The 24001-nt window shown below is 43.3% G+C and overlaps 1 protein-coding gene across 1 annotated transcript in view; it reads right to left on the bottom strand.

Moving 5' to 3' along the window:
- LOC113023564 (VPS10 domain-containing receptor SorCS3-like) overlaps positions 1-23732 on the bottom strand; it is a 247646-nt gene extending 223914 nt beyond the window's left edge. Inside the window, exon 1 of the mRNA XM_026169671.1 lies at positions 22834-23732. Coding sequence (XP_026025456.1) covers positions 22834-23511 — 678 coding nt within the window. The 5' untranslated portion in view covers positions 23512-23732. The remainder of the gene's footprint in view (positions 1-22833) is intronic.
- Positions 23733-24001: the final 269 nt, after the last annotated feature.

The raw sequence follows: 24001 nt of genomic DNA, 5'->3' as shown, positions 1-24001 counted from the left end.
ACGTATTTCCCTGAATGTCAACTTAGTAGAAAGACAGATTGCACACTCGTGTCTCCCCAGGAGCCTTAGAAAAACCATAAGAAAAGTCTGTCGATCCAGCCTCTTCCACTTATCCAATTCAGGGTTACACTGCATACTATTCACACCAAAGTTCACACAGAAAGGAACAAACCAGTCGCTGGATTAGAACCCGGGACGGTCTCACTGTGAAGCAACAGCGCTAACTGTGCTGAAGCAAAATCCACCCACAGCATCCACGAAAGCAGAAAAGGACTTTGGATGTTGTTGTCTTAGAGGAAACACCTGAAATCATGTAAATCGTGTTCATACCGTAACCCTTTAAGACCTTCCATAGAACCAAGTCCGCCAGAGCTTATCTTTATACTTTTACATGCTGTAGTGTCACTTTTGGGAGTATTTCAAGTTGCTATACATCAATACAACCATTATATCCCAAATTTTAATAATATTAAGTCCATAGTAACTGCATGAATTGCAAAAAAGTGCAAAAAACTAGAAAAAAAGTGAAAATTGTTTTTCTATTTTTTTTTTACACATATTTCTAGTTGATGACATTTCAGAGGTTTATCCCTCAAAACTAAATGCAAAAAAATGCACAAAAAGTTTCCAATCACAGGAAATTGATTTTGAGTGTCTTCATAGTTTCATTTTGGAGATACACCAATTTTTACGGGGAAATCGTGGCTCAGGGGGTTGGAAATTGCATCTGTAACCGGAAGGTCGCCGGTTCGATCCCTGGGCTCTCTGTCCTGGTCGTTGTGTCCTTGGGCAAGACACTTTACCCTACTTGCCTACTGGTGATGGCCAGAGGGGCCGATGGCACGATATGGCAGCCTCGCTTCTGTCAGTCTGCCCAGGGCAGCTGTGGCTACAACTGTAGCTGCCTCCACCAGTGTGTGAATGTGAGAGTGAATGAATAGTGGCATTGTAAAGCGCTTTGGGTGCCTAGAAAAGCACTATATAAATCCAATCCATTATTATTGTTATTATTTTATAAACTGCAGGAAAAAGAAAAATAAATATTATAATGTAAATTTTCAAAAAAAACCAGCATCAACATGAACAGTGTAATTTGAGTTCTAAGCATCCCAGAAATTATACAGAAAGGCACAAACTCACAAATTAATTTGAAAAACACCAGCATATCTTTGTAAATGTAAATATGCGATAGTTCGCGCTGACGTCCATTCCAACATAGGAAGTGCTATGAACAGCTGATCGGATCAGCAAAGCGTGTTTCTGGAATATTATGTTTTTGTTGCTGCAAGTGCTTTTTATGCAAGTTTTGCAAAGCCAACCGTAACCTAGAACAAGCTGAATGCATAAGATGTAAGTACGACTCCTCCGGTTAGATTTCCGGTTTGCTTTAAAAATAGTTACACAAAACGGAGCATGCCTACTCCGACTGGCAATAAAGGGTTACACAAACAGTAACATCAGATCTTCCACAACACTTCTTTGGCTTATGAGCATTTTAAAAGACGAACTCCTCCAGAAACACCTTGTCCCACCTCACAGCTCAACAGTTCATTGATATTCTATTAGTGCTTCATCAGAAACCACCCACTCTGCCAGCATCTCCTAAATATATTTACATACATGAACATTGAAGTAATTTTACATGTCAGTAGCTCAAACCGCATCTGTTCTTGTTATGGTTTCAATCACCTACTTGACCTTTCTTTGTTAGATTTTCTTTCTTCAGTATATTTGTGAGCAAATAGTGATTTTTTTTGTTTGTTTTTTTTCCCTCCAGAATCAATCTGCTGTGAAAACTTCCCGCCATATGAGAATAATAATCGAATGTAGTAACACTGTTGCTGATATTTTCTTCCACAGAAAAGGATAAATGACAGCATGGACCACACAGTGCTCTCATATCTGTGCCGGGGAGGTACGGCCGCCATCTTCTTCCAGCCTGACCGTTTTAATGCATTACCCTGATTGATCAGCATTCATCCCTCATCCACACTGGATTTACGGAGACACGGCCAGCGGCTGCCATAGGGCTGCCAGACCCAAACGGAAATGGCCCGAGGAGCTCTGTCATCCACCATCCACGCTGGGAGGTTTCAGACACCACTCACCACACGGGCTGTTTACTAATCAAGATTAACACAGTTTGTATGTATCAATAAATCACTACTGAGTGCACGTGGATGACCATGAATCTAAAAACAGGAGCAGATCTCTAATTGCTTCCCCCGGGGCTGAAGCAAATATACACCATGGTTTTGCCTCCCAGCCTTTATTATTAGACTACAGGGAACAAATGCTTTGTTTTTAATTGCTATAACTGTGGCTTCTAAGGGGATTTTTGAGATTTTCATTGTTAGGTAGTCATGATGGCAAAAAAGCGATCATCCTCTGTGCCAAAGGCAAGGCTGCAGATTCATTGAACTCAATTTTACCTCTATATCAGTGTTTTTAAAAGCTAATCCCACGTCCCCGTTGAGTGAAAAGACACATTTTCCAGCCTTAAAAGACAAGTGAACTGAGACTTTGAAATTAAAAACATTGTCCAAGTACGGAGGTGAAGTATCCCGTTCCCCGCGGTGTGTCCTCTTTCAGACTGAAGGGAATATTCCGAATATTCTTCGTGGCTAATGGAGAGGAAGCGGTATCTTCAAGGTCACGTAGCGAGGCTACGATAGTCGTAGCAGACAGGAGGTTCCTTAGAGGGGAGGAGGAGGTGGAGGAGCTGTGGAGATGGTTTAAGTTCCTTTCCTCGGGGAAATCTCCATCCATCTGGGGAGTCGCTGAGAGCGCAGCCAATTCACACGCTCTAACAGGCCTTTAATTTGGGGAAACATATGCCACCTCTTAGGCCTTTTGGAATCTGTTCACATGGGCAGAAATTGGTTTTCTATGGTGGACATTAGCTGTGGACTAAATGAGGCATAAATATGTTACTTACAAGTGATATAATTTAGCATAATCGTCTCAGCGCTCTCTTACTTTCTGTATCTATTATTGCCTGTGACACTAAGAAATATTAAATTACAATATGGAAATTTTTAATCCAATCATGAGAAAAATATGCGCCGGTGGCACTTACTTTAATAAAAAAAAAAGAGCTATATAGGTCTCAGTTTCCAAGTTAAATTTGATTCTGTCGGCATAACTCAGAGGCAAATACAGGGAATTAGTAGTAACAGAAGCATTAGAACCATTTTATTTACGTAAAAGCAGAAATGCCACAGGCTTTTTTTTTCTACAAATTTTACACAATGCTACCCTTCATTTAATTATTAATTATTTCTCCTCTTGGGGTTTGTTTAAAAAAAGCAACATGTCACTATACCTGACCATAAAAAGGTAAACGAATATAAAGAATTCCCTGAGTGCAAAGACTTTGATGCTCAGAGGTTTAAATCCAGATCATAGAAGAAAAGAAACGACTTATACATCGAGCCCTCTCTGTTGTTGGTTTGTGTAGTCAGACCTCTTTCATGGGTGGGGCTACTTCACACAATCCCCAACACAAGCTCTTTTTCTTGCAGGCGTGCACGTTTCCCATGGGTCCATGCACAGTCGCCAGCCGCCCTCCGCCCGTCTTCTGCTTACTGGCCCGAATTCACGGCGGATTATTTACACCCAGCAAATGCTGCGATATATGCAACGATGTCAAGTTTCCACTTTGTTCTTTATAGTTCCTTCAAACTGCGTCCTGCCACAACACGCCCCCACAGTGAGACAAGTTGCTACTACAACGGCAGCCCCCGAGGGAGCAATAAGAAATGTGGAGTGGGCTCTTTCAGTAATTTTGGTCCCAGCCCCACCACGCACATCAGAGCCCGAGGAGCAGATATGGTCCGAATTGTGAATCCACCCACACTGCATGTCACTCTCAATAACACAAAAACTGTGAGTATGCCATCTACGCCGGCCCCACGTATGCACGTGCACACACACACCTACGCACACAAACTGTGGAGAGACACTATTAGCACACGTGAAAGTGCAACTGCACAAATGTGGCTGATTGCAGATTCGACATATTTCCAGATAACTACAGGTATTTTACACCACTACATTCCTTTTGCAACCTTTTCAGACTGCTCCCAGTCATGCTCCTGCTCTAATTATCTATATCTTTGCTTGATGTTGCATCTAAGGTTTGAGTGGGAGCTTGGCAATGTTGGCGCGCTCTTTGTCTGCCTCCTGATAGAACACTTTCCACTCGGCTGAATTATCCACTCCATGATGAACACGATGCATGCAGAGCAAAAAAATGATGCTCCCCAGACTCCCATGTATTCAGATTCTTTCAAATGGATCCCCACCCCCCACCTATTACACACAACCACACACACACAATGGTACTGCAGACACAGCCGACATAGGGAACATGGCCTGTTATGGATCAAGGGTCTTTGATATCCAACCGATAAGAAAATATGATTAAATTATTATTTTGAATAGAATTTTTGGTGTGTGTGTGTGTGTGTGTGTGTGTGTGTGTGTGTGTGTGTGTGTGTGTGTGTGTGTGTGTGTGTGTGTGTGTGAGAGAGAGAGACAGTGTGTTCGTTGTTTGCGCGTTTACTGCATAGGTGTGAAAACAAGCATGGCAGAAAAATGTCTGATAGGCAGCCAACTACGGGCTCATGTGACCACGATGCTAAAATTTGCTCTGGCGTGGTTTGATCCTCATTTAGATGCTGCAGACTGCAGTAATTCAGCACATCACTTCATTAGTTCGTCATTTCGGGAAATCACACGTTAACAGTTATGAAACATGCACATGTTCTATTACCAAGTGGAATAACTTGGATGAAGATTAATTAGATTATTTTAATTTTCGTGCATAAGCAGGTTGCAGTGCTTTTATTAACTCACATTTTTCTGTGATAATTTGGGTTGCACTGTAACCGCACCTCTCTCCCATGTGTCACTGATCGTCTGTCAGTCCCTAAGATCAGCCATTTCATACTCTGGGTGGCCATCGCTCAGATGCTTCCACTGACCTTTGAACCTGTGTTGACAATTCAACCACCTCAAGTTGCTGTGGGGCCTCGTGTGTGTTGGTTGGCATTGCAATGACATGTTAAGTAATGACAGAAAAAGCTGAAAAGCTGCCTCCATGTTTGGGAAAACAAGACGCGACACACTATCTGCAAAATATCCCAATGCTATTGTGCTACATTTTAGAGTAATGTGTGTTTGTCATGTGGAGGTTTGCATCAGTGCATGTGAAAAAGTAAATCCTAACCATGTGTCTGCACATGGATACGTCACCATAGCAATAGCTGCACAATCTATATGATGAAGTCACCGCTGAGTGTAACATGTGAATCATTATTATGTGTCTGAGTGTCAAATGCAGACACTGAGATGTCAGTCCCTCCCCTCCTCCTCTCTTTCTCCTTTCCTGTCACTCTCTGTCATCTGCTACCAAGCAGCAAAGCAAAGCATGAACTCCTTAAAATAACCTGTGAGGAAAAAAACTGCCCAAAGATAGTGAAGTGGCAAGTTCCATATTTGGGACGCCACTGGTCAAGGACGGAATCCCACCACAACTTCGTGCCCCTGTGTGACCGCTATCCGTCTGAAATAAAGATAAGTAAGCTGTTTGTTTCAGTTTGTAAGCGTAGGGTTTAATTTAACAAAACAATACAGTACATCCTCCGCTCACGCATTGTGACCCATGATTTGTGTTTTTATAACATCACTTAAAGCAATGATGGACATGCTGTTCTGCTGCGATTGTAACGTAGTTCATGTCTGTACGATCCCAACTCTGAAAAAACAGAAAGCAAATCCCAGAAACCCATGTTTCTATTCATGGCAGAATTTACATCTCAACGAATAGTTTGAAAAGTAAGTGATACTAAAAAGAAACAGCTGGATAAACATTTTGCAACTAAAAAAAATTGAAAACTTCCAAAATCGAATCATCTACGGCACATTAAATCACCAACAAAGTCTGAGAGTCTGGAAAAAGCTCTGTGTGCAAGGGACGATCTTCAGGCCCTCAGGCAGCCATGGATAAAACGGAGACATGATTCTGTCATGGAAATCAGTGCATGGGCTCAGAGTCACTGTCTGCAAGCACAGCTCGCCATGCCATCCACAAATTAAGACTAAAGCACCATCATGCAACGAAAACACCAAATGTGACCAGAAAAGCCGCCGTCGTCTCTGGACCAAAGCTCGGTTAAAGCCGAGACAAAGTGGAAACCTGTGCTGAAGTCAGAACAGTTTTTGATCTTGTGGACAGAAGTCATCCGGCTCAGTATTAGTGCTCTGTGATGTTACCTGTTAAAGATCCATCAATGCTGAAAGGTACATACAGATTTTAGAGAAACATGTTCTCCCATCCAGAACACGTCTGTTACAGGGAAGCCCCATATTCATCAGGAAGATGCTAAACCACATAGTCCAGCATGGGCTCCTCCTAGAAGAATCCAGCTGCTAAGATGACCTGCCTACAATCCAGACCTCTCACCAAATGAGAGCATTTGGCTCACGAGACAGAAACTACAACAAAGATGCTGCAGGACTGCAGAGCAGCTAGAATTGTCTATCAGACAACAACGGGACAAAACGTCTCTCCTCGTGCTGCTGCCATCAAACTCAAAAATGAACTTTGTTTTCTCAGTTTTCATATTTGATTATTGATCAAATTTAACTTTGCAACATTTGAAGATCATTGCATTCAGTTTTTCTTTAAAAGAGAATTTGAGCTTTGTTGGAATTGGTGTTGAACAGAAAAAATATACCAATTCATTTTACTGGGCTGATATTCACAGTTTAATTTTGATTTTGGGCAGACGACACACTGTTACTTCTGCTATTTGAATCAGTTTTGGTGACCAGCCTCAGAAAAAAAACCCACTTTGGTCCAAATATGGTCTCTTTGAGCTTCGAGGGTGGCATCAGAGGGTGGCACACTTATGGTGCAACTGTGAGACAGAGATATTTGTTCCCTGGTAACATGAAAATATAATTCTGAATTCCAGTCAACAAAACTTCAAACTTCACAGCAAACCACAGTCTTTGTTCAGTTAATACAATAATATAGTAATTTGAGTAACGTTATTTTACTACACTGTAACAACATAAGTGTCTGGAGACTGATTCCCTTTTGGAGCCAGTCTGAAGTGGCCACTGGAGGAACTGCAATTTTTAGCACTTCCTTGTTAACTTTGTTTTTCTGTCCCTGGAGGTTTCCAGTGAGAAAATTATTTTTTTTTTAAATTTAAAAATAATGAAGAAAAGAGTGTGTACTACCTTTTGATGAGAAGAGGAACGAGGGATGAGAAAGTGGATGAAACGGCTGCAAAATCTGCCACGCCGTGACAACTATATCAGAAAGCACAGCACTGCTAAGAATTGGCTCCACCTAAATTCCCTCCTACCACGATGGCTAAAACTAAAGCGCCTTAAAAGCAGAGATGGGCTGCAGAAGCGGGGAATCTTTACTAGCCGGATTATCTCTCTTGTAGCAGCCGGCTCTACAAATGCTTTTCTATCTGGTAAACCGTGTAGCTCTAAATTCAATTAGGGCCACATAAACATTTTCATGTGTGGCAAGTGAGCTGTGAAAGGGCAGCAAACAGGCTCAGGCTGCAGCTGGGAGAGACGAGCAGGGCCTGATCTACTTCTGGGGGGAAAGAGGAGGGAGCAGATTTGAGATGCTGTCGCAGATGTGCTGCAATATTTAGCATGCATCGAACTAGCTTCTTTGTGAGGGTCCAAGAAAGCCAGAGTGTCTCCTTATCACTCAGCATATGCCTGCTGCTGTCGTGTTTCCACCAGTTAATTTGACATTCTGTGCCCTCGCGCCCACCCCAACCTTCCCTTTTATGTCACACACAGAAACACACTGAACCCATATCTGTTCATTTCAATTAAACTCACGAACTCTTATCATCGGCCAGATAGCGTGACATTTGTGTCTGTGATTAAGCCAGCCATATCCTACCAGCACAGTGTGCATATGCAGCATATTCGTAGCCGTGTCCTTTGAAGTCACATGTGCACTGAGAGGCTACAGTACTAAAGTAAGGGTAATAAATAATCACTCACTCTACTTTGCTCCTCTCATCCTATGGCTCATATTACATTGCATTATTCTTTAGGCTACCCACTCCCTCTAGTGATGGACAAAGGCACTGCCTAAGGATCAGCCAGCAGGCAGGCGGCAAATGTGGAACCACGGGAATGACAGGAAGAGTCGGCCTCCTTCGCTGCGAGCTGGATGCCGTGCCAGGCTGCCGGCGGGAACGACAGCAGCAGACTGAGAGGAACGCTCGTTCGACGAGAACACACAGAACGCTCGCTCCTGCTAAAAATGACTGAACGCAACTGTTACGCTGTGTTTCAGGAAATGTGGTGGGCTAAAGTGTTAAGAGGCCCGAAAAAACCCCAAAAGGCAACCAGAAATAGGACGAAGACGAACAGGAATACAAACACAGTCACAGCTGATTAAACTGCTCTCTGCTGTGAAGAAGCATGTTCGTTTGTATTAATGTGGCACGATGTAATAATTGCTTGGGCTGGGTTTCTTCAGAGCTGCACGCCACTCTGCAGGTTCCCAGCAAGGCCTAGTTTCCCTCGGTTCATCTTCCCCTCATCCATCTCGCTGGTCCAGATGATGTAGCGATGCCTTCACTCGCGGCCCTACCTCTGCGAATGTTAATAATTATACACAGCTTCCACTTTCCTATCTGCATTCGTAGCACTTATCAGTGGTAAAATGATAAATGCCGTGAGCGAGAAAACAACCCGGTCTTATCAAATTATGTGTCAATTTGAAGGATATCCGAGTGGGAATCGAGCTGAATGTATGGATGCGACACAAATACAGGAGCGCACAGACGAAACGACACAAGGTGAGTGAGAAGTCAACGCGCCACACTGAACAGCATGAATGAAGCTCCTTTCTCTTTGCAGCGAATCATTACTTTGATTTGAGCGGTCTCATTTAAATTCCATTATGTCTTTACACTGACATGTTCAACATCAGACAGGGACTGAAGTGAGATCTATTCCCTTCAAATTTAATTGATACTGCCAGAGTCTGGGCTGGCCACAGTGAAAATGGGGCATTATTCATAATTCATTAAATTTTATATAACTGACTTACTTTTGAAGATTACACAATAACATTCATTGTTGAAGGGAGAGCCACGGTCAACCGGCTTTGTTGTACTGACGTCCCTGACGAGATGAACTTATTCCCCGGCTGTTTTGTCTGAGACACGCTGTGAAGTATGTTTAGCTGTGAATTCAACTCTAAAGATGATTTCACCGATGTCCAACAGGTTTTTGTCCAGTTTTCTCGAGTCAGCAGCGAGCCAGCTCGCTCCGCTCATGAAAAGGTCAACTCTGAGCTGGTGCTTCTGCTATTATATTGTGACACCTCTGTGATAATTAAATGGCTTCGGCATATGGCTGCTACTGGTAACATGCTGCGTGACTCAATTGGGAGCCATTTGTAGCCTGTGGGGAGAAAAAAGGAGATGCCATCGGGAGGCTAAATGTTTCAGGAGGTTTAGCCTTGTGACAAGCAACCAGGAAAAATGAGGATGTAGCCACTAGGGGTGTACAGCTTGATTGACTTTGGGAAGGTCTGCTGTAGGAGATGGAGACCCCAAGTGTGGGGGGCGGTCCCCTAGGGGGGGCGCAGAGCCATTGCAGGGGAACACGATATGAAAAGGGGGGGGGAGCAAAAGCTTGGACACTGCGTGACGTGAAAAAGGCACATACCGAACTCTGTATTCCTCGTCCACACATAAACGCAAAAAAGGAGTTTTAATAAATCTCCGTTTTCGGTGATTCGCCGTTTACGTGGACGAAACAGCTGCGTCTTCAAAAATACCCGTGTAGGTGCGGACGTAGCATAGATTAGTTAGTCGTTTATTTTATTACTACCTGCAATTTATTGCAGATTACTTGTATTTGCTTAATTGTTTACTAAATGTTTGAGGTGTGAAATAAACAGCAATGGAGCAAAATGTGGGCGTGTGTGGTTGGAGGATGTGTTTGTGCGTGCGAGAAGGGGGGGGGCGAACATTTTTCTTGTAAAACAAAGGGGGCCTAGCAAAAAAAGTTTGGGAACCACTGTCCTACAGTATCCCTCAAAATGTACATGTCGTGGGCTGTGTCTGAATGGACAATGAATCACACTGGATGTCTGCTCCTGGATTTTAAATCAGAGCCAACATGTAGCCTTGTTTTCACTGTCTGAAAGTAGTCCGGTGAAAGTCTCAGGAGGGCTGCAATAACACCACCATGGATGAACACGTGGACACAGAATGTGACTGCAGGTGGCTAAAAGACTTAGCATTAGCATGTATTTGGAGTCACCTGGTGCAACGTAGGTCTAACTAAGCACAGCATTAGTTCTGCCAGACCGATGAATCAAACTCAGCCAGGAGTCCTGGTTGATCAGCTGTTCTCATACCAGCCCACAGACTTTGCTTACATCTTGACCCACCCCTGATTTCTTTACCTTTTGCTTCCAAATAACCAAACTTTAGTTTTCCGGACTTTCTGAAGGTCTTGGCCACTTTTTCACTCATTTCTTAGGCCATGACCATGTTTTTTTGTTTATTAATAATTATGAATAATTCAACCAAAAATAAAGAAAATATCTGAGATTCTGGAGAAAAGTTCAGTGCTGTTTGTGATGTCCTGGAAGAGTTGAATTAAAATCAGGCATGAATCTGTCATGGAAATCAAGCCCACTGAGGCATTTGATGTCGTGATTTAGAGCTATATACAGACCTGTACAAAAGTTTAGGCAGGTGTGGAAAAAAATGCTGCAAACAAAGAATGCTTTCAGAAATAGAAATGATTGTTTATTGGCCCCAAATGTATTCTGCAGAGGACAGCGACCCCAAACACAAAGTCATTAAGGACGATCTTTGGCATAAAGAAGAACAAGAAGTACTGGAAGTGATGGTACAGCCCCCACAGAGCCCTGATCTCAACATCATCGAGTGTGACATCCACAGAAGATCTGTGGATAGTTCTGCAAGATGTTTGTAACAACCTACCAGCTGAGCTCCTTCAAAAACTGTGTTCAAGTGGACCTAGAAGAAGGTACAAGGTGGTCCCACCAAATATTGATTTGATTTAGATTTCTCTTTTGTTCATTCGCTGCATTTTGTCGATTGATGAAAATAAATGATTAACACTTTGAAAGCATTCTTTGTTTACAGCATTTTCTCACCTGCGTCAAACTCGTGCACAGTGCTGCAAATAAACTGAACTGAATTGAAGTCACAGCATGGACTAGTTCTCCATGACATCCACAAATACAGCTTAAAGCTGTCATGCAAATACAAATTTAAAATAATCTATTTGTGACATATTTTGGTGTTTCAGCTCTCTTTTGGTTTCTCTAAGCAAATATGTGGGTGGTCTTAAATTCACCGCACATTAAACTTCCTTCCTAAGCTGTTTGCTAACTTTGGGGTTTGGAAATGATCGTACCACCACCAAGCAATCATCAGTGATGAGCAGAAGGAAGCCAATAGGCTGTGCAGAGAGTTTTCTGGTAGCTAATTTATATTGATGTCAGCGCTGGAGCTGAACCTTGTTAAGTTTTAGTGATTTGATTCATTGTTGGTGTCGGACTTCTTGAGAAATGCTTACTACTTTTGCTAAACCACAAGAAAACAGTCTCAGCGTAACTCTACTGTTACTCGCCTTATTTTCACTGTAGCCTGAAGGTATATGACACACCAGAAATGATACTGAGCACCATTGATTGTAAAGGCTCCCTATCAGTCTCGCTGTGACAGGACTGGGGCAGTACAGTGGCTACCTTCACTGTGAATTACTAGGATTTAAAAGCTTTAAGCTTCTACTTTGGGGCAAGAAACTTACTAAGAACTGCGAGATCAGTAAATGTGCTTATCAACAAATGAAACGGCAATGAAAGTGAATATTCAAGAGGCTCATTTCATTATTTTAAAAAAAAGGTGGTTTTACATAAAAAAAAGAACAAGCCCTTATCCAGGCTGCCGTTTTATGTGCTGCTCTCAGCACGACGAGCCACCACACTGCAGAAAATCACTGTGCTGTTGACGCAGGCAAAAAGAGACTCACAAGCCGGAGCACGTAAAAAGTGTCAGACTAAGGGTATTTATTTAGTTGCGTGCCTGTTACCACTCATTACTCAACATTACTGCTTGTACAACCCTAACTCGAGACGCGGCGAATTAAGAAACAAACACAGGAAATGGGAAAATGAATGTTGAGGGTCGGAGTGGGGCCGCTCAGGGACGACTTCATTACGGCAGCAAGAAAAAGACAAATTATTTAGCTGCTGAGGTTAATGTAAAGTAGAGGAGACATCGGCACTTTCTTTTTCATTATGGTGTTGCTACATATGATTATATATCCATTTACAGCATGTTTTCACCTCAGAGTTTTACTTTTATTTATTTACCGTAGCTGTGGCGAACAAAGGACCCACAGGGGGAAAAATAAAGACCAAAGTTTTCAACTTTGCTTTGTCGGATAAATAATCCACTGCTAATAACTCTTAATTCAGCTTCTTTCACTGGTTTTCTTCTCATTATTATTATTTTCTGCATTAGTTGAGGCTCACATCCATTAGCATCAATGCATGTTAGAACATAGTTTCTGTAAAAGGGCACACTGTGTTACGCACACTGTGTTACGCACACTGTGTTACGCACACTGTGTTACGCACACGTGCATGCACGATGCAAAAAAATGCACAAAGCACACACATTCACACATTTAAGCCGTTTATCACTACAAATGTGACAGCCTGAGGCGGCTGCAGTCTAGTTTCCAGAATCTTTGCAGCCATACCTGGCAGCAAACAAGAGCGGCGCACGTGGACAAATACAATCTCCTCTCATCTCTATGCTGACAACAGACAGACGCTGACTAGCAGCACAATGCCACAGCCTCATTCCTCTGTGCATTAGCTAAACAAACTTGATTACAGGTGGCAACAGTTTGCTGTCTGTTGGATCCAGGTGCCAACTCCCAGAGATCCAAGCTATTATGAGCTGAAAAACACATTAAATGCCACTTACTATTTTAATGTGTTCCTTAAACAAAAATGCATAGAAGCAATGTGATCAGCAGCAATAATGCTGCAATAAATGATGTTTATTTAAAACTCCTTTTTGGCTTTTGCTTCAGACAAAACAAATCGGCACTAATGGGTTTGCTCTGTTGCATTTTTATCAGCAGTAACATGAACAGATGCCTTAGAAAATATACAGTGGGAAGAAATGTGACAGCAGCTCCCCTCGCATTGTCTGACATGGTGTGCTATCGCAGAACATAGTTTCTAAAAGCTAAAAACAGAGACCATCTCAGGTACGCAAGAGTAATCCATACAGCTGGATCTACAGTATGCTGAAAGTTGGTAGAATTCTCTTGGTTTTGGTGTCCAGTGGCACCAAAATCTTCATCTGTTGTCTGACAACTTGAACAATGTCTCCACCCTGAAGCAAGTAGGACACAAAGCGGGGAATGAGGGAGAACGCGACACTGGACGGAAGAAAAAGGACTTAAATACACAAGAATGATGAGTGAGCAGAGAGCTCACCCAGACTGGAGACTACCAAAGTAAAACAGGAAGTAATGGGAGCCCACACAGAGAGGTGACTATGGGAAACAGGCAACTAGACAAAGACACGAAGACAAGGCAGGAAATGCTGGGGAGGAAAACCCAGACGAGACCAAACATGAACAGGACCAAAAACTAAGACAGCCATAACTAGAAGTACTACTTAAACTTCTCAGTGGACAAAACTAGGAGACATAACGAAATAAAACCAGTATCCAAGAACCAAAACACACTAAACACTGGGACAAAGACCCAGATACCCTTACAAACTGACCCTGACTCTATCAACTATTGAGTTTTGCCTTTTTATGTAGTAGACTGATATTATTAATAAACTGTCTTTAAATGCACCATTATGGAAGTCAATAAGTGGAACTTGACAATAGAAATGGGAGGTTCTGAGGCCACTTGGATGAATTTGAAAGTATAATGAAAACAGGAACACCACTAATTGTAATGCAGCTCACCACAAAGTCCTGTGCAGCCTCAAAGTGTACCGGTGAAAGGCGTTACCTTCAGGGGGACAGGCAAAATGTAACGAGTTTCATTACATCACCATCACAGTAAATATAATGAGCGCTTACCTTTGTAACCGGCCTCAGTGGGAAATAAATGCCACAACCTTGAGGTGTAAGTGACACCTCTATTCGCTGACTAACCAAAGGGATCGTTAGCGACACCTCAGGCTCACGGTATTTGTCACGACAGGATTGTGAGGAGGTAGCGTACTTTGTGTTTTGGCACCAGGTCCTCCCTCACAGAATATCCCTATAAAAGAGCCGGAGGATTAATAATTCATTGATATCCGTGACCACTCACACGCTCCTTTATAAGACAGGCTTATATTAGCGCCGTACCCGTCAAGCGGTCCAAACAACTCTTACAGCGCCATTAAAAATTTAAAAGCCGCTCAGCGTGGGGGCTGGGTAAATAGACAATTACTGAGTTTGATAGAAATGTAATGCGTTCCCCATTGGAAGGAAGTAGAAGAAAACCTTGGGGGGAGAAAAACGACTTATAGTCAGCTGAAGGATAATTTATTTAAAGGGCAACGTTCAGGCTGACTTCCACACCAAACACTGTGGACAGTCAGAAATTCAGTCACGTACTGGAGTATTTTATGCAGCTTGAAAGGGGTATTAACAGAAAATAGATGCCTCTGAATTTGGATATCTATCTCCCGCCGCCATGGGTAAAAGATGCTTACGCAATCTGGTCGGTAATAGGAGGTGTTTAAGCAGGTTATTACCATTAAACTTCAAACGGAAATAAAGAAGCGGACCTGATTGTAAAATTAACGCAGTGTGGACACATTTTACGGCCACTTTCAATCTCTCATGGATAAACCAGTAGATCACTTTAATTAGACAATGTGTTAATTGACTGCAGGTCCGGGGTGTGATGTGTCAACATTAGTCTCCATCAATGACAGCCTCCTTCAGGCACGACACATTCACTCTGACTGAGAGTGAGACATGATACTGAGACTGATTGAGGGTGTGTGTGTGCTCATGTCTTTTCTTTTTTTTTTTCTACACGCCTTTCTTTTTTAGGTATGCTGTGTGGGTTTGGACGTCTGCAGTTTTGTGCATCTGTGACCTAATGAATGTATATCAGTGTGTGGGAGAAACAGACCGTGCTGAAGCAGGACAGAGAGGATAAGAGACGGTGAGGCAGAGAGGGAGAGAGAAACACAGCGTGCGGTCTATCGCTTCACTGTGGTCTGACATTATTATGTGTTCATCGCCTGGCTGCTCTCCCTGGCCTGCCCATGTTTGGGAAATGGCAAGGGACATCAACATTACAAGGTATCGCACTTGGCTCGGAAAAAAACTGGATAAGGTCAAGATGCGGCGTGCCTCTGGGACCGGAAAGTCTCACACTCACAGCTCGAGGAGAAGGACAGTGGGACGAAGCTACTCCCCGCTTTTAGACGATACCCCAAATGCTCGGCATGTTCCAGATGGTAAAAAGCCACGGGGTATAATAGAAATGAGACTAAATCAATCGTGACACTGGCATGCATCAGTTTAGTTAACACACGTGTACTTTCACACACACCCTTCTCTCTGACTCGTGCGAATAATGTCGGCACCCTTGTACTGCCGACCGGGATCAGTGGCCAAGCGTATGATTACACAACTCTCTGAAGTCGTAGACAGTTGGCTTCCATCAACGCTTCAGCCACCGTGGCAATCACACAGGAAACATAATGAGGCCATTAGGTTTGGCGAACGCAGCCTTTAAAGCCTCTTGTTCAACCGGCTGGGTTTCTACTCCGCACATGCTCATAGCTTCAAAGCCTTTTAGCAGCTTGATGTGATCCAAGATCGGCGGCGCGCTGCAGTAGCAGGTGCAATGCATCCTGATTGGATGGCTTCCTGAATGGCTTCCTTAATGTGGCAGCGTTTCCGCGCTGAGGAGAGTTTTAACATTATGTGACACCTTTAAGTGCATCTGGTGACCTTTAGCCGAAGTTAGAAAATGCTAAAACTGTGCTGACCTAGTTAACTTCTGGCAAGAGGAGTTTTGTGCATGCAGTCACGAGGGTAAGATGTTGCTGATAGGAATGTGTGTATTCATTTCATCCTGTTTTTCTGGATATATTTAAAATGGTCAGCTGTGCTCGCATCCCATGCAAATGATTTTGCCTTTTATTCTACACAGAGCTAAAATCACATTCAGAAATGAAAAAGAGAAATGACCTAACATACATTAGTGACTCATTCTACACATCGAACCCAGTGAGAGTATTATGCAACACGACATGCTTTTAAAACCACACTGCGTGAAATCAGTAGGTCAAGAGCGAGCGGCAGCCTGACCCCGACTGTTTGGGAACTGCAGCCAAGAGTCTAGCTCCGGAGGCCAGTGTCAAGACCCATTCGCCATTCATGTTTTGTGGCACATGGCTTCTTGCCATGACATCATACTTCCACTGCAAAAAACCCCAAGAAAACAGGAGATGAGAAACAAATTTGTAGACACTAATTAGACTGGGATTAGGGGAAGGAGGGAGGGTGGAGGGAGGGACGAGGGAGCTGGGGCTCGCTGGAAGGGCTTCATTATTTATGATATTCTAGTTTTTCACCCTCTTCTTCCTCCAGAGCAGACAGCCACCAGGGTAGCAAGAGAGGCAAGAAAAGAAACAACTTTATAATGTATTAGCATCAGTAATTTAGGCTGAGGGGGAGGATGGGCTGATGGAAAGTGAGAGGGAACGCGGCCTGTCTCTACATCCTAAATCACCTCCCCTCGCAGCAGAGATGGCGCTCGCGAATGCTTCATCCTTGTTGGTCAGTCCATAGAACCGTCTTTCACAAAGTGTGCTGCAAAGAAGGATCAGAGTGTGCAAAAAGCAGTCTCCTCAAAACATTTCTGCAAGATTCTTTCAAAACAGAGATCATTTTTCTGAATCCTGTGCAGGAAGAATCTGATACCCTGCAGAGGAAATGAAATAGCATTTAATGTCTTATAGATACCCAGAATGCACGCGTGTGCGTGTTTGCTGCATGACATTTTTTTCTGCACTGTTCCTTCGGTTCTCAAGAGGGATTTGAGAATTTCAAACACACGCAGTCAGCTTTATTGATGACTTGCCAGATACGGACGACCTGCCTCGGCATGAGTTCTCACGACTTTAAAGACCACTCAAGTCGAGCAATACCCACAGTGGGTTATGTTAATTTTCCATACTACTCTTCAATAACCCCTTTAAAACCCACAGAGGACAACAAAGGGAGCACCGTGTGTCAGAGAACATGAAACAGTCATCAAGGAGCAGAGATGCAGCAGCCGGAAAGCCGGCGTCCCGATGCCGGTACTTATGGTCACAGCTTCCTTAAAGGAATATATTCATTTAGATTATGCTGATGGGTAAGGATCTCAAGGTTCCCTTAGAAGAGACGAATGTTTCAAGATCACACTAGAAGAGGCACTGCTAAAGCTTTCCATTTTGTATTCCAGCTGTCAGTCACAATGCCATTATGCCCATGACTGCTGAGGCTGGGAGGTTGCACTGGCTCAAAAATACTTAGGAAAGAACTTGTCACGTCACCGGAGGAATGCATCATTGGAATTATGTTCATGAATATTAGAAATCACAGTTATTCTCAACATGGCTACCACTACAGTGCCAGTTAATATCTAAGGTTAAGGCTTGGATGTAACCTGCTTAAGCTTGAGACAGAAACATTAAGACACACGCGACGACACACTGTGTGTGGACACGCCACCAACCCCCGGGGAATCCACAGCAGTGTCAAGTCCTCCCACAGGTAGTCGCAGTGCAAGACACAGCCGAACAATCTGTCTGAAGTAAGGCTGAGAGAAAGTCTCTGAAGCACAAATGTTGTGAATTTATGGTCCATGTTGCAGCTAGTCAGCCAAATGGCACACCAGTCACCCAGCTGTGGTGCGTTTTCATTTAATCCAGAGGAATTCTAAATGTCCGTGGTGAGAAGCTGGCTAAAGGTCACTGGATGGGGCACAGGCTCTGCTCAGTTGTTGGTCAGAAAAGGTTCCAGTGATCAACACATGTTGTGTTCTGAGCCGCCTGGTTCTTGGTGGTTGGCAGGAAGAGTTATCTCCCTGAGAATCTCCTTGAGGCCACGGGGAAGCATGTGATGTGACATAACCACTGCTAACTTTATCCAAGTAGGGCCTCCTGTGGCACCCATCTTTGACTAACCACAGGCCGCTTTTTGATTAACTACTTAAATCTTCAGCTTGTTTTTAATTTTATCCAGACAAACTGTCCCTCGGTCCAGTCAGTAACTACTACAACTGAGGAAAATGAATAACCTTGGGCTCTATAGAGAGGAAACACTTGGGAGAACTTTCAAATTCAATAAATCTTCTTGTCCCCATCAAAAAAACAGAGAAAGATATGAAAACTCTGCCAAAGCAGACAGTTTTTCTCCTGCGTAATCAAAACTGTTATACAGAGAGTAAATATGAGCCTCATAACAATGAGTCAGTAAACATTGATCTTATGGAGCCTGTTCTAAAAATTCTCTGCTGCAACTCAACCAAATTTGAGCAGCAGAAAAAAAGGACAACAAAATTCTGCATCTGTTTTAGTAACAGTGGCCCGACCACAACTGCTAAACCTGGAGGCCGGTTGCATTGAACCACATGATCCGGATGGTCCTGGTGCAGATGCCTTTGGCTTTGACGAATTACTGGATCCAGGTTTCTGCAGTCGTTTTCTGTTCAAATATTATAATTTATTTGAATATTTCAACAAAGGAAATATTGAGTAGACTGAATGTGAAGTATGCTTTAAACTGCTTGGATGCATCTTCCCTAAAAATAATAAATTCAGTTAGTAAAAATCTCACAATCAAAATGTTTCATGTAAAAAACTGTGCTGCACATTTTGTACCGAAACCTGTGCACGAACTTGTTAATTTTGGTGTTTATTCTCATACACAGACATGAACTGAATCACGTGGCCCATATTAAAAATATACAAGGAAACACAAGTATAAAATAGGTCTATTTTTTAAACAGCCATATATAGTTTAATGTTAAGAATGACCCAAGAAAATGTTTAAAAAAATAAACATTCAGGGAATTCAAAGAATATATGAATTCTTACATTAATACTCTTTATCAGTTAGTTAGATTGACATTACTAACCTCCATTATTAATGGTTAAACTCATGTTATGATCAATATATAACTTATAGAGGTAATTTTATGAAACTTGGATGAATGAATGCATTAATAACCATATAATCAGACTCAGATTAATACATCAAATAATTACATCAAAACAACCAATGACTGCATCTTACACATACATGTTTGCTAGTTTGCAAAGAAACTCTAAAGACATGTGCAGTGATTTACTGAAATGTGCAAATCTACATGGGAATACAGTATGTAAGGTAAAAACAGACTTTGTGCAATGCTAATGAGCTTAAAGGTCAATTATTGACATGACCACCTATATTCTTGCATACAGCCCGAACTGTCTCAGGCAGCTTTCTGTAACTTTCTTCTGTAGTCTTCAGGAATAGTTCCCCAGACTTCTGCAAAGACATTCAAAGCGTATCTCTGGCTGTTTCTGTCTTTTGTTCTCTTTTAAGATGACACAGAGCCTCAGTAATATTGATATCCAGCCTATGTGGAGGCCAATCCATGACTGGTTCCACTGTGTCTTTTAACTATCATGCTGAAAAATTAAGCCAATCAGATGCTTTCCAGATGATATTACATGGTGGATCAAAATACTTTTTTTATTTTCATAATTCTATTAAACCATGGCGGAGCCTCTGCTGTGATTTGCAGATGGCTCTAGCCTCACTGTGTCGCTCTGCTGACTCCCTCTTCACATGCTCACAATTTGAACCAAGAATTTCAAATGGGGATTTATCACTCCACAAGAAACTGATTTTCAGCACAGCGCTTGTGTTATTGGCATAACCTTTTTTTCCTGTTTCCCTTCCTTAAAAATGGCTTCTTGACAGCCACACTTCCACTGAGATTGTTTCTGATCACGCTTCAGTGAACATCGGGTCCAGGAAATGACTTTCAGATGTGGATCGTCTACTGTAGACTTTTTTTCTCTTTTTTTTCCTTTTTTTTTTTTAGGTCAGCCAGTCCTTTTTTTGTCCTCCAGCTGATCACAACACCCACATCAGCTTGTACTGTACAGATCATCCAGCCATCTTGTATAGGCCCTCAGTTGCTGTACATCTGCTAGCCACTTTGCAACCCACCTCCAATGCAGCTCTTTGTTGCTGCTTTCTCCACCTCTACCCTTTCCTGGAAGGGCAAGCAGGTCCCAAGACAGCACTTCAATCAAATATAAATTTGTGAAAATCAAAATCTCTAATTGTCCTGATTAAGACAAAAAATACTATAGCAGTTAACTGTTAAAATATAATTAATAAATCTTACCAAATATCAGACAGAGAAGGGCTCTTCTGGTCTGAATTTAGATTAGAATCATCAGTTGTTTACATGAAATCAGTCTCTGACCATCAAGTATTTGGCTGTTGTTATTTGGATATTTGATTTTGGCTCAGGCTAAAAACAGTGCAGATGACAGTGTGCAGGACATCGCCTCTCATGTGACCTCAACACTAACCTTAGCACATGTCTTCTAAACCCTTAAAAGGTTTATGATAAATAGATGTGACAAGCAAAATGTGCCTGAAGTGGTGGCCTAGTTTCTATATTATAACAGATTCTACCAATCAATGTAAAAGAGACACGAGTATTAAGTTTAAAAGATAAAAGGAATTGTGAAAGTCAACAAAATATTGTAGTCAATGGGGGGGAAAGTACTGAAAGACAAAGTCTGGAAGCAGTGGTCTGCAGACCAATTTTTCCACCATCATTTCCTCAAAGTTATGAAGAAGTACAGTCCACAGAGGGCCTAAGCCAACGAGCCCAACATCAGAGCTATTTTCGCAGCACAAGCAGGACGACACAATATTAGGTAAGAGTCAATATTGCGCCTACCTGTGTCCTGACCACGAGGCCAACGGGAGCTCGGGAGAATTTGAGTGTGTAAAGCAACCAAAGGTGGTTACATTTCTGGTGAGGACTGTCTCTGTAGTTCAAAGAGATGAAAAATAAATGAGGCTGCAGACAGTCAAGATTGAAGTGGCTGAATAAGCCTGGTCATCCATCCAAGCAGTTAGTCCTAGCTGCCCAACTTACTCTTTTTCTAACTGAACCACTGTTGCCGATTGGTTAAAAGACTTGAAGCTTAATCGCTCGTTCCCTCCCCTCCATTCATCAGCAGATCAAGCACCAAAAGCAAATCAAGATTAAGGAACAGATCTCCTCTCTTTTGAACAATGCTCTTGAGGCCAGACATGATTTCCTCCTTTTTTCGCCATGAAAGCGAAAGAGACTTTGAAACAGTGGCCTAAGTCTTTGAGATAATTATTGAAGATTTAAAGCTGGGGGCAGCCACACACAATAACCTCCTTACCCTCTCCATCCAGCGCACACACATGCACTTACACACACACACACACACACGTTCCCCTCACAGTGCCTCGGTCTTCACTGCGGGTTAAAAAACAAGTTCATGCACCATGTTATAATCAGCTCAGACAAGACTGAATATGTGGGATTTTTTCTGTTCTTTTTTTTTTTTTTTCCAAATGGAGTAAAGACAGAGGAGCAGCCATAACAACAAATTAAGCTTGTGAAACCACAAAGAAGAGCCCAACGGCTCCCTGTGAGCTTACACGGTTGTGTAAATGACTTACATTCATTTTGGCTCATTATTCTCTTCCTATGAGGGCCCACTTGTGTAACAAGGGCAGGATTTTCATATATTTCATATGCATAAATAGGCTCGGACGAGGTCAGTGTCATTTTAGAATTAGGTAAATGGTTCTCTGGAACTATATCGCTGCTGTACAGCTTCACACAGCAGGGCAGCAGCCTCCCCCTGGCTTTGACCTGGACAAACTCCTTACATTAGAACACTGTATGTTGTTCTACAGCCAAACAACCTGATGTGTGTGTGTGTGGGGGGGGGGGGGGGGGGGGGTAACCTAATCTAACCTCATCTCCGGCTTTGGAAATTGTGTGGTGACCCAACAGGGGATGTTTTTCTTCATTACTAATTTAAAGGATGGATATTTGTAAATATTTGTAAACCTAATTCATTCATTCTTCGGTGACTCGGGTGAAGCACAAACTGTCCTCCAGTGGAGAAACACATAGCCTAAAGAATTTGAGGACTTACCGAGGGTTGCGTTATTTTTACGACTCCCTCTTTCCTTTCCTCCACATTTAATTCGGATGAAAACCTTCGCGTCACAGGGATGAATCATGCACTCGCATATCTCAGATATGCTACAAATAAGTCATAAATGTTTTCCCCACTGCGGCAATAAATCCCGATAAAATCCGTAGTCATCATTGACGAGAGTAAAACTACGCAGTGTTTGTTCACCAAACAGCAGAAAACAAGAAAGAACTGACACGGGGGGGGTCGTGTGTAATTCACGGTAGAGTCAAAGGTCGAGGCGGAATACGGTGCAGCACAACAAGCCCGAGCGCGTCACGGGTGCGCGTCTGTGGCTGCGTCTGCACGGGTGCACCTGTTAACAGCGAACCCAAACTCCGCGGCACAAAGTCTGAGCTCTGCGCGTCACGGAGCTGCTGGAAATATCACACCCTGCCAGCTGGCGTGAAATTGGAGTGTGACCAGGAACCAGTACGAAAACAAAACTGGGCCGATATTAAAGCGGGGCTGTACTTACACTGCTGTTCTGTCCGGACCAGTAGACCACCGCGTGGTTATGCGCAGAGTCTCCAGTCAGAGCGAAAGTGCTGCTGGTGAGCTTGGGCTCATCCTGGCGGGTATTTCCTCTCCCTTCGTCCCTGTTCCACCTGAATTCGGACCTGCCTTGTTTGTGCGCGTCTAACATAGAACCCCGCTCATCCGGAGAGCCCACATCCACGCCGGCCCCTCCGGTCCACCCATTCTCGCTGAACTCGGCAAACTCATGACCGCTTCTCTTTGCTCTCCGGAGCGCAGAGTCCTCAGCCGTCTCTCGCTTATCATTGTTGCTTCGACTTTCTTCACTGGACCCGGGTGCACCTTCCTGCGTACTAACTCCATCCAAACTGGCATCTTGGGGGAACTGGGGGGCACCCTCGGCAGAAATCCCCGCCTCACGGTCGCCGTCCATTTCAGTATCCTGGTCGGTAACTCCGAGTTCCTTAAACTCTACTCGGATGTTTTTTAGGGTGGCAAGCTCCTCTGTCGGGTCGGCGCGTATCCCCAGCTGTAATTTCTCCTGGTGAAGTTGAACTGGCGTCGGGCAAGATGCGCAACTTATCTCCGCCTTGGCATTTTGTAGGGTATGAGCGGCTATCATCACCCAGATACCCAGAGATAAGTGCATGCCTGGGCAGAAGCCAGCCCAAGTCTCCATCGCTGACAGAGATTTTTGGGGGGTGAAGGACGGTTGGAGACCTTATCCGACACCTTAACTCCTTTGTCTCAGGTCGATGTGGAATAACTGACGCTTGGCTGTCCGTCTACTCGTCTGGAGGAAAGAAAAGTGCTCTTCAGCGAAACTGTTCACGTCCAAGGATCTTTGGTCGGGAAAGCCACCACACAGGAGAGAGGAGGAGCTGTATCGCAGCCAGCTGCCGAGTGTGCGCCCGGAAGAGAGAGAGAGAGAGAGAGAGAGAGAGAGAGAGAGAGAGAGAGAGAGAGAGAGAGAGAGAGAGAGAGAGAGAGAGAGAGAGAGAGAGAGAGAGAGAGAGAGAGAGTTGGGCGCTGTCCGTGGTGCTGAGTCTCCTCCAGCTCTTTGAAGTTGTTTAGATGTGAGAAATACAACATGGTCATTGTATGCCACCTACCATAAATGATCACACGTCTTATATATCATATAGTTGCCATGGCGTCAGTAAAATTGG

Source organism: Astatotilapia calliptera, chromosome 6, assembly GCF_900246225.1.
Source record: "Astatotilapia calliptera chromosome 6, fAstCal1.2, whole genome shotgun sequence".
NCBI classification, from domain to species: domain Eukaryota; kingdom Metazoa; phylum Chordata; class Actinopteri; order Cichliformes; family Cichlidae; genus Astatotilapia; species Astatotilapia calliptera.
This window is presented reverse-complemented; position numbering and strand designations above follow the sequence as displayed.